General features: G+C 44.2%; 1 protein-coding gene across 1 annotated transcript in view; it reads right to left on the bottom strand.

Annotated features, from left to right (window-relative positions):
- The window catches only part of DENND2A (DENN/MADD domain containing 2A), a 35,217-nt gene that overhangs the window by 9,784 nt on the left and 8,977 nt on the right, over positions 1–16,456 (bottom strand). The window contains exons 5-13 of the mRNA XM_010185674.1: positions 14,975–15,172; positions 12,793–12,886; positions 11,436–11,486; positions 8,401–8,588; positions 7,589–7,698; positions 7,307–7,376; positions 6,592–6,669; positions 5,966–6,106; positions 3,629–3,777 (exon numbers count right to left, since the gene is read on the bottom strand). Coding sequence (XP_010183976.1) covers positions 3,629–3,777; positions 5,966–6,106; positions 6,592–6,669; positions 7,307–7,376; positions 7,589–7,698; positions 8,401–8,588; positions 11,436–11,486; positions 12,793–12,886; positions 14,975–15,172 — 1,079 coding nt within the window. The remainder of the gene's footprint in view (positions 1–3,628; positions 3,778–5,965; positions 6,107–6,591; positions 6,670–7,306; positions 7,377–7,588; positions 7,699–8,400; positions 8,589–11,435; positions 11,487–12,792; positions 12,887–14,974; positions 15,173–16,456) is intronic.

The following is a 16,456-nucleotide window of genomic DNA, read 5'->3' as shown; positions in this document are numbered from 1 at the left end:
CTTGGTTTTTTCCCCCCCCCCCCCCCCCCCCCCCGTTTTTATAAGCTCTGCTACAGTAGGATTAATTTGACAAACACCTTAGGATTTCTGACACTGCCTCACATCTGGATTCACTTATGATAGATCACAGATCTGGCTTACAACATTTAACAGGCACGGGACTTCCAAACTTTGCCCCGTGACTTCGCTGCAAACCCTGCCAGGACGATGCCAGGTCCCAGCAGCTGTGGGGACCGTTACCGCCTCCCACCGACGTGGCAGGCTAGTGAAGGTGCAGAAGGGAGCGTTAAGATGCTCTGAAGGAACAATGCTATCATCTGACGTCCAAACTTCAACCTTAGGTTTCTCCTCCCTAACCACAACACAAAAAGGAGCGATCTGGGAGGCTGGGATTCACAGTCCCAGATCAGGCTGTTTTTGCAGCACACGGAAAAGGCTTCTTTTTGATGATTAATTACCTTTTGCTGAGGATGACCACATTTAAAGTGTCTACTCTAATTCTTTCAGATCTGCCTTTGATAACAGTGACCGCTGTGTGTTGTTGACACAGCTGTGGTTTCTGGCAGGGACGGAGGCAATTGCTTGAGCTGGTCAGATCCACTATAGGCTTTTGAGGAGACCTGGAAAAAGGGTGCCTTGATTTTAAGCCTGTGTAAAACTCCCCAATTTAAAAAGCCCTCTGAATTTAACACATCTTTCCCCTCAGGCCAGTACAAACTGCCCAGCCCAGGGTACCTTGTGAATTTAGGCCACTTCTATTTAGAAGATTCCTTCTAAAAGGTTGGTCTGCAGTGCCTGAAGCTGCGTGCCAGGCAGTGTCACTTGGAAACAAAAGCAGCTCTCGTGTTGCAGCACCTCACCAGTGCCACGGCCTCCACTGCTCCAGGACCAAAGTTTACACAGCAGAAGCCAACAAAAACTAGGGAAGACTGCACAGACCGACATAGTTTTAACAAAGTCATTTTCATGGCTTGCAAGGCAATGTATACTCCAGTTTCCATAGAGACAGAGGAAAGAAAAAAACCCAACAACCCCACACCCAAAAACTAATAAACCAAATTCTTTCCTTTTCCGCTGCCAAGCTTTGGATTGACAAGTTTTTAAAAACACTCAATGTTCGTTCTAAAGATGGAAAAGACAAAGTATTTCACTTGCAGTACACTTGTTAGATGCATTTTTTGGCTCGACTTGAAAACATTTCACAGTTCACACAGTATTTGGCAAGAGACCTTTCAGCTTTCTTTTCCCACAGACTGATTTTACAGCAATTAAAAGATATAAATAAATTGCACACATCATTTTCTGTCGCTCACACCCCAAAACACCTTTATACACACATACAGACAGTCACTGATAGTGCCCACATGAAGAACTGCAAAGATGAATCATAAATGTAATTTATTATGCATCTTTCACCATGTCACCTGCACTCTCCCTGTTAATCCATCTCAGCTGGATTATTTCTAACATTCCTAACCTCTGAGCAGTTTCCAACAGCTGCTTTTATCGTTTTTTTTTTCTTCTCTTAAGCTATTGCCAAAAAGTGTTTTCTTTTCTTTCCTCTGAAATTGGCATTTTCACCCCTGAAGTAACTCCTATTCAGTAATCATTGAGTTCAATGTGTTCCTGTTCCAGGAAATGTATCATTTGGACAAAAAACCACCAGCTTTCAAAACATGGAATTCCCACCAACAAGTAGAAGAGACTGCTGACCTTATGAAAGGCTCACCAACCCAGTGCACTCAAGCCACTGGATTGGATTAAAATACAATAGTTTACTTAATTTTGAGGGTTATTTTATTTGTTCTCTGTTTTTCAAGGCTTCACAGTCCTTTGGGGTAATTTTCAAGTTTCATGAGCCAGAGATACTTCATATTCTGTTACAGGAAAAGACTCTCCTGAAATTGCTCAGGGCAAGGTCTTATCAGAAACATCAAATATTAAAAGTCTTGTAGAAAGCTGGCAAATCTACAGTAAATATTTGAACCTGAGTCCTGTAGCCTAACAGACCCTGGATCTTTAAAACAAGACAATTCTTTTTTTTCACAGAAGAAAGCTGCTTATGGTACATTTATTGAGTCTAAACCCTATGATTCTACTGCTCTCTGCCATTTCTTTTGAGGCCTGGGCAGCAGGACTCTTTCCTAAGGACCCTGGATGTACTGACAAAAGATACAGGGTAAAAAACCCACCAAAACCCATTGAAGTGCTATGAAGTAGAGATATTCTGTAACACGTATCATGCTCAGAATACATGGTGGTGTGCTGTCATATAAAGATCTGGTGAATGAAGGTTCATTCTAAAGTGATGCCTTTAAAAAAAAGTTCCCTACCACTTGCTCTTACCACCCAGCCTTCACATAGAGACTACAATGTCATCTGTGTCCTCAACTGATATTCTCAGAGTATAAAATTTGTCCTATGGAGGAGGAGAAAAACTTTTGAAAACAAAGCCTGTGATCATAAATTATCACATAAATCTTATATGCTATGTAGAAATACAGCATTTGGATGCATTCTCTCATTTTCAATGCCGGTCCGAATGGTCTACAAGAAACATGCAGCTTAAGTATCCAGAATACTAAATATCTACATATATAATGTACCAGTGATTATAGAGGCAAATCTCCTCCTCTCTGACCCAAGGCAGCTGGCAAAAACTGCAATCAGCCAGAACTGCCTGGATGCTACACCTTCCCTCTCTCCACCTTCCTATTCCTGTGATGAGACTGCCCACAAAAAGCCCCTTATCCCCACAGGATGATTTTTCCCCTTCGCTTTTCTGCAGAAGGGGCCTCCCCATTCTTTGCCCCAGCGCTGGGTCCCAGAGCTGCAGCCCGCTGGCTGGAAGTTGTGAAAACAGACAGCTTAGGGGCACCGTACGCTCCTGAAACCTGAGCGTGCTCCGAAGTGTCATTACTCATCCAGGCAGCTTTTCTTTCTCCAGCCTTGGCGAGCTCCTCTCCCCAAATCCTCAAGTGCTTCATGGGCTGGAGAGCTGCCAGCCACCAGCTGCACAGGATCTTAAAGAAACCTGGGCCCATTTTCATAAATTGAGAGAGCAAACAAAACAAAAAAAAAATTAAAAATCAAGTTGAGCAGATTCAAAACAGAAGTGGGGGGAAGTCCTCTCTCTCATTTTACCTCACTGCATCCTTTAATACCCCACAAGAAAAAAGTCTTCAGGAACCAGTATTATAAACACAAGCTTAAGATTTAAGAAGATTTTGTGCCATCAGGGAACAATCCAGAAGGGACAGTTATCTCTGCCGGACGCTTGATCCCTGGAAACTCCAGCACAGCTCAGTGGGGAACACTGCAGCATCATGGAGCAAAAGGAAGGATTTTGCTTCCTTAGCACCAGGGATCTGCTCTGAAACCATCTGGAGGAAAGGGAATTTGGTTCTCCTTGGGAACGAGAAGCAGCACACTTTTTGCAAGCTGCAAAGCAAAATTATGGTGCATGGGCTGAGTACCTCACTCCTGGTTGTACGGCCCTATCCACATCAGATACAAAGTTGGAGAAGAGCAGAGAAGAAAAAAGAACAAATCAGAGAGATCAGACACTGTGGTCTTCTCAGCCTCACTTCCTTGGCAGCATTTTGTTTAAGGAAATGAAAGAGGGTACCTGAGCTTGTCTGCGATGAAGATCACCCTCCTTTCCAGAAGCAGGGAGGCAAAGACTCTGCTCAGGTGCCGCACGCTGAGGGACATGAACAAGGACTCAAAATCAACGTGCTCAAGCCTGGAGTCAAGAGGCCGCCGCAGCTCAATGACCTGTTGGAGAGAAAAGGACCACAGGTCAGCAATCTCTGTCCACCCTTACGGTGGCAAACAAGGAGCCAACAGATATTTTCACAGCTAACAAGCCTGCGCTGGCCAACACTGCACAGTGTGAAGCCTTCAAACACAGCCTTTCCAAAGACCTCCCACAAATCCTTCTTACAGATGAAGACAATCCAGAGACGAGTCCAGTGGGCACAGCATGAGAGCAACCACAAGTTCTTCCCACTGGACTGAGGACAAGGAGCTCTTCATAAGGAGGAAAACTAGTCTGTGTCCAACTAGGAGCGGTTTCCAGCCTTTCTGGCATTCAAGCAGCAAAATGGCATGGAGCCTTTCAAATCTGCACTCTTATTTTTACAGTTACAATTAATTTATTTTTTTTACTGCAAGAATCTGGATGCCTAACCTCCCAACTGTAAATTTTTTCTATCAGTTACAGAAAAGAGCAGCCTGTGGGCATTTTCCTTTGTTCATATCTACTTAAATAATTCCTGTCACAGCACCTCAGCACTTCACACTCCTTATCTTAGACAGCAACGTACCTAAATAGTTCTTGAAAGCCTCCAACACAGATTTATAGTTCATAAATCTCACCAGAAAATTACTCTAGTTCTGAACTACCCTGACCAACACCAAGCCTGCAGCTGAAACATCTCAGTGGCAAATTACTTCAACTACTTGTTCTCTTACTCAGTATACACTCAGAGCAACTGGTCACCTTCCTCTCTGCAGGAAACCTCTCCTATATTGTAAGGCTACTGTTACGTGTCCTTCTTTGTCCTTTGTTTTCTATATTAAGCAAACAATTTTCTCAAGCTTTGCCCATATTTTCTGAACCACTTAGTAAGTGGAACTACTCTACTGGGGGTTTCTCCTAGTGTCTGCATTTTTTTGAAAATGACAACCTAAATAAATTTTCACTTATGCTGGAAAACAAAAAAAATTGCTTTTATTTATTATTCAGCCCTCCACTTTCTTTCACAATGCAGGAGTTTGTCTAAATAACACCATGTTGTTACTGCTTCTCACTTTATGGCCCACTATACCACCAGATCCTTTTCTGAAATACTGCTGCTCACTCCATTACTTCCATGTTGTGTTAGACTATTCTTTTCTTCTTCCCAGCATTTTGTCCATATCATTTTGTCCATTGTCAATATCTTGTCCATACTGAATTTCAGACCAAACCTTCAATTTAGCAAGGTCATTTTGAATTTTAATCCCTTAGCCTCCAAAGTGCCTGCAACCCATCCCAATGCTGTCACCTACCCATTGTGTCAACACAGGGTTTATGCCATCAACCAGGTAAGTAATGAACATTAAGAATCTTACAAAAAAAACAGCCAAAACTTTCTCACAGCCTGACAGCACGCCCCTGGGACTCTACTCACTGAGTGTTGATTTTTAATGTGCTACGCATGTGTTCTGCAGTAATTTCATGTAGTTTGGACTGTTTTCAGTTTGGTTGAGGAATATGTTGTCATGTAGTGCTACACTGAAAGCCCTCAGACACAATCTCTCGCTCACTTTCCTCTCTCTCATGTTCAAAGCATACCATGCCCAACAAGACTATGCTCAGTATGGCTCTCTCCACATTCCCACAGTCCTTCAGTGCTACCCCCAAAAGCTCTGCACTCTTAAAACCCTCTCACTGTCCTCACACCACATTATGGGAGATGGAACACGTACTCTCACCTCCATGCTGTGAAAATGCCATTTTGATAGGCTGCAGCATTGCTCTTGTGTGGTTTCAGGTATTTTTTTGTCCAGAACCCTGTGCCCTGTCCCACATGACCAGTGGCTCTGTACGAAGGATGCTGGAGCACATGCTATGAATCCTGTCTTCAGGAAGTTAAGCATATAAGGCCTTGAGCAGATCCACGGTGATGTGCAGCATGGAGCCTGTCAGTCTGTGTCCCTTGGTCTCAAGGCCAATGCCCTGTTTCGCTCTGTGTCCTTACATTCATTTTTACCATGATTTCCCTTTTTTTCCTGAGGTCACTGAAGTCTCCATACCATCCCCTCCCATCCCCTGTTTTCTTCCCTAGCTTCCTCACACAGTTGCCAGACAATTTGTCCTAAAAACTTCCCAGTGCTATGCCACAGTTGCAACTTTCAGTTGCCAGTCCTGCACCAGTTGCTGGCCTAAGTCTCCCTGTCTCTAGGGGGGTGCCTTTACCTCTGTTCCTGAGCCCGGCAAGAAGTTCTTGACCGTAATGGTCCGGCCCAAAGCTGGGAAAGGTGCCTCCATGACACTCCTCATGAGAGGCTGCACCAAGGCAGGGGAAATGCCCCGTCTCTTCTCGACCTCATCCAAGATCTGAAATAAAAGCATGAAGACACAAAAATGTGTAAATCAGGAGGAGGGAGGTAACGCCAGGAATAAAGCGCACCAGCATCTATGTTCTTTTCTTAACCCAGCATTGGCACAGAGTCTTGAATCATAAGGAAGAAGATAGAAGGTGTAATTGAAAATCCTTAATTTCCTTCAGCAAGAGAAACCCAGCTCTGGCGAGGTCCATGAAAAACTTACAATTTGCAAACTCCTCACCACCCCTGGGAGTCAGATCTCCACCTTTTAATCTCTCAGTGCTTGTGCTCTGCTGAAGGAACAAGGCAACAGCTGATAATCTAGTGTTCTTTTTAACTGTGTTTTTGCTAGGTTCTGGAATTAGCATGCAGTTGCCTTGCCAACACATTTTCAGGACCTTTCTTCAGCCATCAGCTTCCCTGATCCCCATTCTTCTCTCACTTTGAGGTCCCTCTTGGCCTACAGCACAAATTCCTTCTCTCTCCCCCCCTCACCTTAGAGAAGAGATTGAAGCATCCAAGGCGACTCACAATGCAGTAAACTTCTGGGAGACGCTTCCCTTTCCCACTGGGCTTTCAAGACAAACACAAATACACACACAAAAAACACCAAGAAAATGTCAGAGCTGTAACTTCTGCGGAGACAGAGTGGCTGGTCTCTTAGTTCTGCAGCTTGCTGGCTGGCTCAGAAACTGGCAGATCTATGACAGCATGCTGCTGATGACAGTACCTTAAGCCTGGCTCAAACCTTGGTACGTTAGAAATAGTGGGAAGAAATGGGCACAGCCACAGTATGACCCCAACCTTCCTAAGGCAAATGACTATGACAGGGCATATTGCTCCACGCAGACAACTCAGCCTACAGGACTAGCACAGGTTTAGACAACTGTTCAGTAGCTATCTAAACATAAGGGTGGCAAGCCCCATCTTCGGCTTAGTGGTGAAACAATAGTCCATGGTCATAACATTAAGCCCTGGTGTAAGGAAAAGATGAAAAAAGAGCTATGCCTAGAGTGGAGGATGGTACTCAAAGAAGGAGTTTGGCACTGAGCAGCACAGAAGAGAGCAAATCTGCTCTGCTGCTGCTCGCTCTTTCCACACTGAAGAGAAGAGCAGCAGCTTTCCACTTTCCAGAATGAGTGCCAGTAACACCAATCCCACAGACTGCTGCATCTCTAGGAAAAGTAAAAAAACCCAACAGAATAATTACCAGCAGCCTCCTACAGTATCCAAATCGCCTGCTTCCATCTTCCCCCGTCAGGACAAATGAGAACGTCTCACTGCAGCAAGAGAAACCAGAATAGCAAGATACCCATCACCCACAGTAAAAGTCTCTGACATACAAACCCAGTAAACGCTCCATCATTTTGCATTTCCAATAGACACCTTGCTCAGGGTTCTACCCATCTTTCTACCATAACACTCTTATATTTAATTAGCTTGGTATATAAATCTGTTTCTCTTGAATCAGGATACAAAGCACAGTACTTACCTGGCAAACTGATGGATGGGGGCCCAGTCTTTTGCATCAGGGAAACAAAACTGGGGAATAGCTTTCAACTGATCTTCTGCCTCACGCATGAATTTGAAGGAGCGCTCAAGCTAGCAGAACAGAGAAGGAATGTTTCTAATTAGTCATGTGGGGATGGAATGACTTCAAATATTTTTCCTGTGACAAATGAAGAGGTGATGACAGAGGCTAAGCTTCTGCCTGGAAGATATTAAAATTTCTGCGATTCTGGCTCACCTAATCTTTAGATATCTTAAAGGAACTCTGTGCCCCAAATTCCACCAAGCCCTGCATCTGCAGCACCTGCCCCTGCTATACTGTGCCTGCAACCTGGGACACATCTTCCAGCAAGGGGCAAAGGAACTGAAGTCTGAGGGGAGCTCTGGTTACATCCCACTTACACACATGTTGTCACACTGGCTCTGTGTTTCTCCCACTTATTGTTCCCTGTTTTAAGCAAGACTATTGGTGAAAGCTGTGCCTTCCCTTTAAGAACACGTCTTCTCACAAGCATCCCTTCTCTTAAAGAGAAAAGAGGGAGAAAGGGAATAGCTACATAAAAGTCATAGCCAAGGGCAGTAAAAGATCTGAAACAGCTGCTCTTTCAACAGTGAGGAATACCATGACAATTCTCTGGGGGTGACTGCAGCCCTTCAGTCTCACTGCGCACTGACACAGCAGCAGGGTTACTGATACAACGTGCAGTCAACAGAGAAGCTGTGGCTTCTCCAGGTGTGCAAGCGCACCATGCAATCTAAGACCCATCAACCAGACCTTCCCAACAGGCACCACACCTTCAGCGGGAACTGCTGGGTAACCTCAGGGACGTAGGCAGCCCCTGCCTGCTTCTTGTGCAGTGACACCACGACAAAGTACTCAAACAGTTGCCTCTCTTGATACTCGATCAAGTCTCGTTCCAAGGTTTGGTACCGGGGGGTTTGCTTCAGGCGAGATTTCACATGCACCAGGCGCTGGCTGTGAGCTATGAAAAAGAAGATGAGAGATTGTGACTTTGTCTAGCTCTGCGCAGAGCACCACAGTGCTTTGCAGAGACCTACAGATAAATCTGAAATCACCTCCCTGCATTTCCTTTGTCAGTGGCTGAGTAAGAGACGGGAACCATTTGGAAGCAGCAGTATAAATATCGACAGAGATGGGATGTAATCTTGTGAGTGCCATCACCCTGAAGAGCTTTGACAGCAGCAGGATTTCATGGATAGCTTTTAGAGCTGAAGACAACCCAAACTGAGATCCATAAAGAACATGGTGTAACAGATAATGTCTGGGCATTTATCCTAGCGTTCAGGTGATTGATCACATTTGTTCAGAGGAGGCTGTGCATAGCAATTCCCATGGTTTTACGAGATCAGCACTAGGGTTAGGCCAGGGTTCCACTGACTGAGTAACACTGGGGACTCCCAGCTTCAGTAACACAGGTTGTGCTGGAGGCCAACAATAAAAAAACATGAAAAGAGGTGCAAAGGAAAAAGGTCAGCTCATACCAGCCCTTCCTGTGCTTAAGTCTTATCTCTGAGGACCATGTTTCTCCATGTTCACGCAAGACAATAGGAAAACAAGAAAAACTGCCAAGCAAGCTGTAACTGCAACACACATGAGCTGTGGGACAATAAACATTCCAGCATGGAAAGTAATGAAAAGCTGCCTGCTGAGAAGAGACCAGATGAGATTCCCTAAGACCACCTCTCTGCTTTGTTTTACAGTTGCATCCCAAATTAAATCTCCATGTTGTCTCCCTTACTCCTATTACAAATGAAAGGAAGAATTAATTACAAGCAGAGACTACAGCACATTCTCACAACTGTGTCTTTTGCAAATGTGGGTGGCAATGCAACATTTTGACAGAAACAACCACCACAAGGATACTGTGGGAACTCCAAATACATAAGATGTCTGCTTAGGAGACAGGGCTTCCTGATAGATCGTATATATTTTAGGACAGACTCTTGACCTTTTGACTGGTAAAGCTGTGCCACTCATGGACTATTCCAGGCAATATAATTTAGAGCAATCTTGAGGTGCCTCTTAAATCAGAGAGTGTAACAATCCCTGGGCAGTTAAAACCCTGGAAAGATGGCTTAGACTCCTTTCTCTCATCACCTATTACGCTATTTGCTCTAAGGCTGTAATTCTTCAAAAGCTTTCAGAAGTGGTTTCTGTTTTACCAGAGACTTCAAAAGAAGCAGTGTCACAGCAATGCTGAGCACTTCCGAAAAGCTCGCTCAAGCTCTGCATTGTTTATATTCTGTACAACCCACTAAAGATACCAGGATCATACCGCTGCCATCATGGCAGAGTTTGCCTTTGAACATTTTTTCTTCCCAAGGGTCAGCACTTATGGCTCTGATGATTTACGGTGTCTCAGATGATGTATAGTGACTTGCTAAGCAGAGGTAACTGGCTGGTGTGTTTGGTCTGTTAAGTAAAACGTAGAAACTAAAGTCCTAAATAAAAGACATTTGCTAAATCACCTTGCTTTTCTATTTAAAAATAGGTAAGTTGACAGTTCACAAGGCATAAAGCAAAATATATAGGTGGAGCCAGAGCAAACAGCAAGTGCCAGAGCTCCTGTTCACAGTTACACAGACTTGCACAGCCACACAGAACCAGGTATGGACCTATACACTGTTCAGAGTCCACTGCTGTTGGATTTGAGGTGACTTCACACCATCATTCCCTCTACAGGCTGCACTTATTCAGATGATAGAGAGAATCACAGGATTATGGACATGATTCACTATGGCAACCAGTAACAGACAAGAGTTTGAGTCCTCCTGGCCACATTTACACTGTCTTTCTCAGCTACATCTGAACATGGACTACATTTCACAACAACATGTTTCAAGACAGCTGTGAATGTAATTTCTGCGCAATCTGGGTGCAAACCCTCTCTCCCTGCCTTCAGGCTAGCCCAAGAATCTGTCAGAAGGTAGGCGGTGGCAGCAATTTTTAGCTTGATCTTGCTAACACAGCAGTACAGATAAAAGATTTCCCAGCACAGAGGAGAGCAAGAGCGTACAGTAGCTCTTGTGTGGGAAGCTGTGCTCACAAGAGAACCCAGTCTGAGGTTTCTGTTTTAAGAACCTGAAAGAGGGTAAGGATGAGCACTCCTATGCACAATGCACTGTGGTTGACACAGAGCCCAACTGCTACTGATGCCTGTCTATTGAGTTTGGGAACTGACCTGCTACCCAGATCAGGTGTGCCTGTCCGGAAACTTTGGAATCTGAGGGAGTCTCCATCTTGCATCCTAACTTTTGCCAGGACTTTGAATTTGCCATATAGATTCCTAAAAGACTGTAGTGCCACCAGCATGCCACAGGGCTAATTACCAGTACAAGAAGGTTTCAGAAAGATATTACGGAGACCAGTATCCCATACAGCTCTACCAAAGTGAAGCAAGCAGTGCAGTGCTTTATCCCAACTCAGTCAATGCAGAAGAGTTTAACTAGCAAGAAATTATATAGTGCAATGCAGTTTTCCTAGCTAGCCAGTCTGGCTGGTGGGTCTTCTCTCTTAGAAAATGTGTGGTGGGTTTTCCGAACACCCTGTCCCATGCAATACTGCCTCTGTCAGTGTCCAAGCCCCCTTTCATGAAAGGCAGTGCAAAGAGCTTTGATGGAATTGGAACAGATGTTTGTTTTGGGCTCCTATCGTCCTCTGCCCATGGATTTTCTTCTGCAGTATTGAGATCTTTGTTTTTGCACTATGTTCTGAGTGCCTTCTCTAAAGGCAGAACAGAGAAGAAATCTTGATCCAGGATCTCAGAGTGTATCATGAGCCATTTCCTCTCTTCACACGTTTGCCTTACCTTTCAGCTTCTCTTCAGTATCACTGTCTGATTCACTGTTTTCATCTGTAACTACGAAAAAAGAAAGGGGAAGATTAAGTAAGTAAAGCCTATTTATAACCGTGCGTTTCTTATCACGTTCATCACAAGAAGATCAAGCCTGGCAACTGCAGGGGCAAGACAATCCAGATCCCAAGGGCCTTGTTCTTTTCCAGGGTGCACATACCCACATAAATTTAGCTTACCAGCCTTGGTATCTTCCCATCCATTCAGGGAATAATAAAAAAAAAAAACCAAATCCAAACAACAAAATCAATTTTCCACAGCCAAACTAGTTGCATAAAGAATAAAACACCAGAGCAGTATTTTATCCAAGGCTGTATAAGCACGGCACCAAGGCAAAATAGTGATTAATATGAAGTAGTTTGTGGAATAAGGGATAAAAACAAGGAAACAAACAAAAAAAACCCAATTGTCAGACTGAATCAGGCTCAAGGTCTATATGGTCCAGTAGCCTGTTATGTCAATGATGCCTTAGATGCTTCAGAGAGTGGTATAAAAAATGATGTAGAAACAAATATGGGATGCTTCCCCTTAAGGTTCACATAAACACACTCATCCACTTCATGGGTCTATGTCCTATATAAAATAGGATAAAGAATAACAAGTAACTGTGGGAAACAAATAGAGCTGGTGGTCACCTTTCACTGGAAATCGGTGTTTTGAAAAAAAATACTGTGTTGGAAAGATGTAATTTTAAGTTTTACAAACATGAGAGGTTTAAAACTCTCTTTTAACTGCTCTGAAGTACATGAACACTTCTGGGTACTTGTTGGTTGACAGTGGGAGGCTGAATGTCTCAATCTTGCTATGATGGAGGTGGCCCTACAGTCAAGTCTAGAAACCCTGATTCCCAACTGAGGCTATTTGTTTATTGGGATGCTGAAGGAACCAAGACTGTTTCAAAATCTAGTGTCCTCCATTGGGCAGTTCACTAAAGTGACACATTCCCACCAAATATTTTGATCTCAACAAATCAGACTCTTTGGACAGAACATTCCTCTCCAAAGCTTCCAACCTGATCCAGAAATAAACATCAAAAAGGGGGGACATTTTTGGGGTTGACCTGTGAGGTTATCATGTAAAGCTATGGAATGAAAATGAAGCAAGAAAAACAAAAGAGTTCCATTTTAATGAAAGTCTTTTGGGCAGAGGAACAGCCTTTATCTTTCTAAAAGAAAGCGTGGAAGCCCCAAATCAGTCTCACCCTGGACTGGAAGAAGTGCTGGAAAAAGTCATACAAATCACTAAGTCAAGCTAAACTCTAAGACAAGAGCTCAAAAAATCTTAGACGGATGATGATTCAAAGTTCCTTTACCTTTCCCTGAATTGCTCTCTGTAGACTGCGATAGTCTCTTGACACGTTTCTTTCCCCTTCTTGCTTCATAAATGGCATTGATTTTCAACACAAGCTGCTCAGCAAACACACAAACAAATAAACAAGGTTATTTTCCTCCTCAGGCAAGGAAGTAAGTTAGAATTTCATGCAAAGTGCTCTGCTTCCTAACCCTGGCCGTAATGAAACTCTTCACTTGATGGCCCAGAACTGACAAGTACCAGGATCTACCTTGCACAGCAACCTCCCCCTGTGCTGCCCATGGCCATGTTCACTCTGGTACAGAAGCACTATGGTCACACTGGCATGGGGGGAGCCCAAGGTAACAAGCCCTGATGAAAGGCCAGGTCTTAATGCTCTTTCACACTGTGTGGCCATACAAGCTTGATGGTGCCCACCTGGGTCTCTCCATACTGTGGGGTCCCTGCTCCAGGAAGCACCAGAGGGTCCTATGGTAACCTACCCTGGTCTGCAGGTTTGAAAGCAGAAAACTGGCTGAAGGACGATAGCAAACTTCAATGCCTTTATGCCTTTAACATCTGCTGTGGGATGTGCTGGAAAAGGCTTCACACCAAGCATGGGGGAAACATATCATACAAGGAATGCTGAAGAAATTGAGATGGGTGGGAGCCAATGATGCTGACATACTTTATACTAGTGGTTTGCTTTGCAAATCCTTTAATCCCTGGCCTCCCAGCTGGCCAGGAGAGAGGACATTTCAGTGCTGGGCACAGCTGGGCTTAGTGGCTTATTTGATGCCTCTGGTCTCCCTATCCACATCTGAAGGGGAGTGGAGTTGCAGAAGGACCATGTCAGGCTTCCCAAGCCTCCTTGAGCAAAGCTGCCTCCTTGCCAAGGTCCCTGGGAGGAGCAGCAGGACAAGGCCAGAACATTCAGATCTATTCCAGCAAGTCTAGGATCCCTGCACATGTATCCTGAGAGCTCAAGGTAAGACAGGCCCATCACTCACTTGGTCAGGGAACTCTGTATCCAAATACTTAAGTGAGAGGCAGGATGCCCTGATGTGGAAGTGCAGCCTCCACCTAGCCACCGAGCCCAAGTCTCAGGTTGATCTTGCCTCTGATATGGTAAATCTCAGTTCTGAGCTTGCTCTGCAAGACTGCTCGGTAATTATAAAAATATGTATCTATACATATATATACTTGTAATCTTCCTTTCAGTTGACATAAAAGTACGTGTGAACACACTGGTAGAGCTTGAGCACATGCACAGATGTGTAGGTCTACTGGGAAAGAAGACCCTAGACATATGTAGTCTTTGGCTTATTCCTGATAAGCTGAGGTACACAGAGAAGGCATTTAAAATCAGATATGCAAACATGAACACAGACCTGGCGATCAGGAAACAAAGAAGACATACAAACATATCCCTTTTTCCCCAAATGAAAACTGTGGGTTCAGAAAAAAAATCACCACGGTCAGTCCCTGGTAGCCTCTGCTTGTGCTGCAAAGAATGGGATAAGCAACCGTGTTTTAATAACTGTGTTTTTGAAACATTCAGTAGATAGACTGCTGCCAAACCTCATTTGGACTGAATACTGAATACTTCCTGCTAGATCCGAAAGAAAATAAAATTGAAATGGACTCATGCTGTATCCAAATATGAAGTATGAAATGTTGCTCCAGAAAATACTCATCACTACGGACAGCTTCTTTTGTTGCTCTAATGTCAGTATATTCATTGTTCACCTACAATCATATCCTATCTTGAACCGAGAAACAGCCAATGCATGACCTAGCAAAGAACAACAGGTTGGCAGGAGGGAACACCAACACAACACAAAGACTATTTCCAACTGTCCTACTGGTCAAGCAAGAAGAAAATATGATGAGGTTAGTTCTTTGCAAAAATATTGTCTTTCCCCCCTCTGATAAACTTCAACTTTTATCCAACAACTAAAATGCTTTTTTTCCTTATTATCTCTCCTGACAATCATGATATCTCAGATGGAAAAACAACCTCTTTAAAACTTGCAATGTTTGTGCGCCTTCTCCTTCAGGCAGAAAAGGGACCAAACAAAAGTTTGGCCAGGACAACAGCTATATTGCAGAGATGCCACAGTGGAAACTCAAGAAAACATTCTCTCATACTCACATTCCTGCCTGGAAGAAGCCAAGCAAAAGAGAGAAAGCCCTAGATTTACCTTGGGAATCTTCCTTCTCCTCTTGCCATTCTGAGGGTCTCCCAAGGAGAAGAAGGTGTCATCTGGACTGCTGGGGGTTGAGGGAGGGCTGATTTTGGATGGTGACCCAGTCCCATCACGGCTCAGTTTCCGTATGTCTGGCAGCTTGAAACTCCGCCGCTCTGAGTTTTGGCGGAAAAAAATGGGCTTGGAAAGCAACTGGAAATGGAGGAGAAGGAATGAATGAACACAGCACCTTATGTACCTTTGCTTCATTGCTAACACTGTCATGGTGGTAAATTCAGTGGGGCAGTCACAGCACCCAGCTGGCAAAACAGCCCAAATTCTGAGAATGTCCACAGATTTCTGAACACTCAGGGAACTCACCCAGTTGCTGAGCTAGACCAGGACTTTCTTGACCAGCAGTTTAGCTATCCCATATTCATTCCAGACCAGAATGCAATCTCAGGGGTTGGCCAAGAAGCCTTGCTCCAGTGTGAAAAAAATCTCCTAGGACTTGTGTAACCCAGAGGCCGGGACTGTAAACAGGACAAGACTAACCAACCAGCCAACCACAAGCATTTGGGATAAGGGGCAGCTAGCCAGGAGGAACAAAGAAGCAGTGAGACCAGACAAAAAGCACTGTCAGTATGGTTGTCTTCAATAGTAGCCAGAACTAAATATTTCAGAAGAGAGTACAAGAAATGCCATGATATACAGTTATGGAGACTGGTTTCCTCCTACACGCATTAGCAAGGCCAGTGGGAGCACCACAGTAGATATTTAAGTACCAGGGTAAAGTTCTTAAAGTCCCTGACCAAAAACAGCATCAGAGAAGCAGAAAGCTCAGCTCCAGATAAAGAAGGGCAAACCAGTTTTCACCAAAATGGTGCTCAATAAGAATTATTTTTGTCTTCTCCTACAGAATTTCCCAGCAGTTATGACAAGGTTAAGTCACACGTTTTGTGGGCACAGTATCTGCACTCACAGAGGATATATCTACATGGCACTAAGCGGTGCAGGGGAGAGGTATCCAAGCTAATTTTGTACAAGGCACAGCAGCACTGCAGCTGAGGCAGCAGAGTGGTCTGCCTCCATCAACAGACACACTCAGAGGAGTTTTTAGCCAGACCAATTCATTCATTCAGGTTAGCTCAGGTGTCTCTGGACAGTTTGGCAGAAGGTGCTCAACTCACAAAAATGCCTACCACCCACAGAGAAGTCACAAGTTAAAATGAGGCTGGGAAGAGCCTTCACTCTAAAAAAAATCTCATTCTGCACTAGTGATAAAAGCTACTACTGAGAGTCTGTCCAGACCCATTCCCCATCAGGCTCTCCAGCGTGATTCACACTGCAGCTGCAAACCTGTTAGTTGCCAAGAGAGCTGCAGCACTTCTTTTCTTGACTGATGCAGATCACAGCTTTTAGATGTCAAAGCATCACAGCGTAACATAATTAGTCCTGTACAGCTCTTGACAATGTGTCTCCTGCTGGGAACTGTTT

Source organism: Mesitornis unicolor, unplaced genomic scaffold (assembly GCF_000695765.1).
Source record: "Mesitornis unicolor isolate BGI_N332 unplaced genomic scaffold, ASM69576v1 scaffold32565, whole genome shotgun sequence".
NCBI classification, from domain to species: domain Eukaryota; kingdom Metazoa; phylum Chordata; class Aves; order Mesitornithiformes; family Mesitornithidae; genus Mesitornis; species Mesitornis unicolor.
Note: the sequence above shows the minus strand (reverse complement) of the source record. Positions and strands in the feature narration are given on the sequence as shown.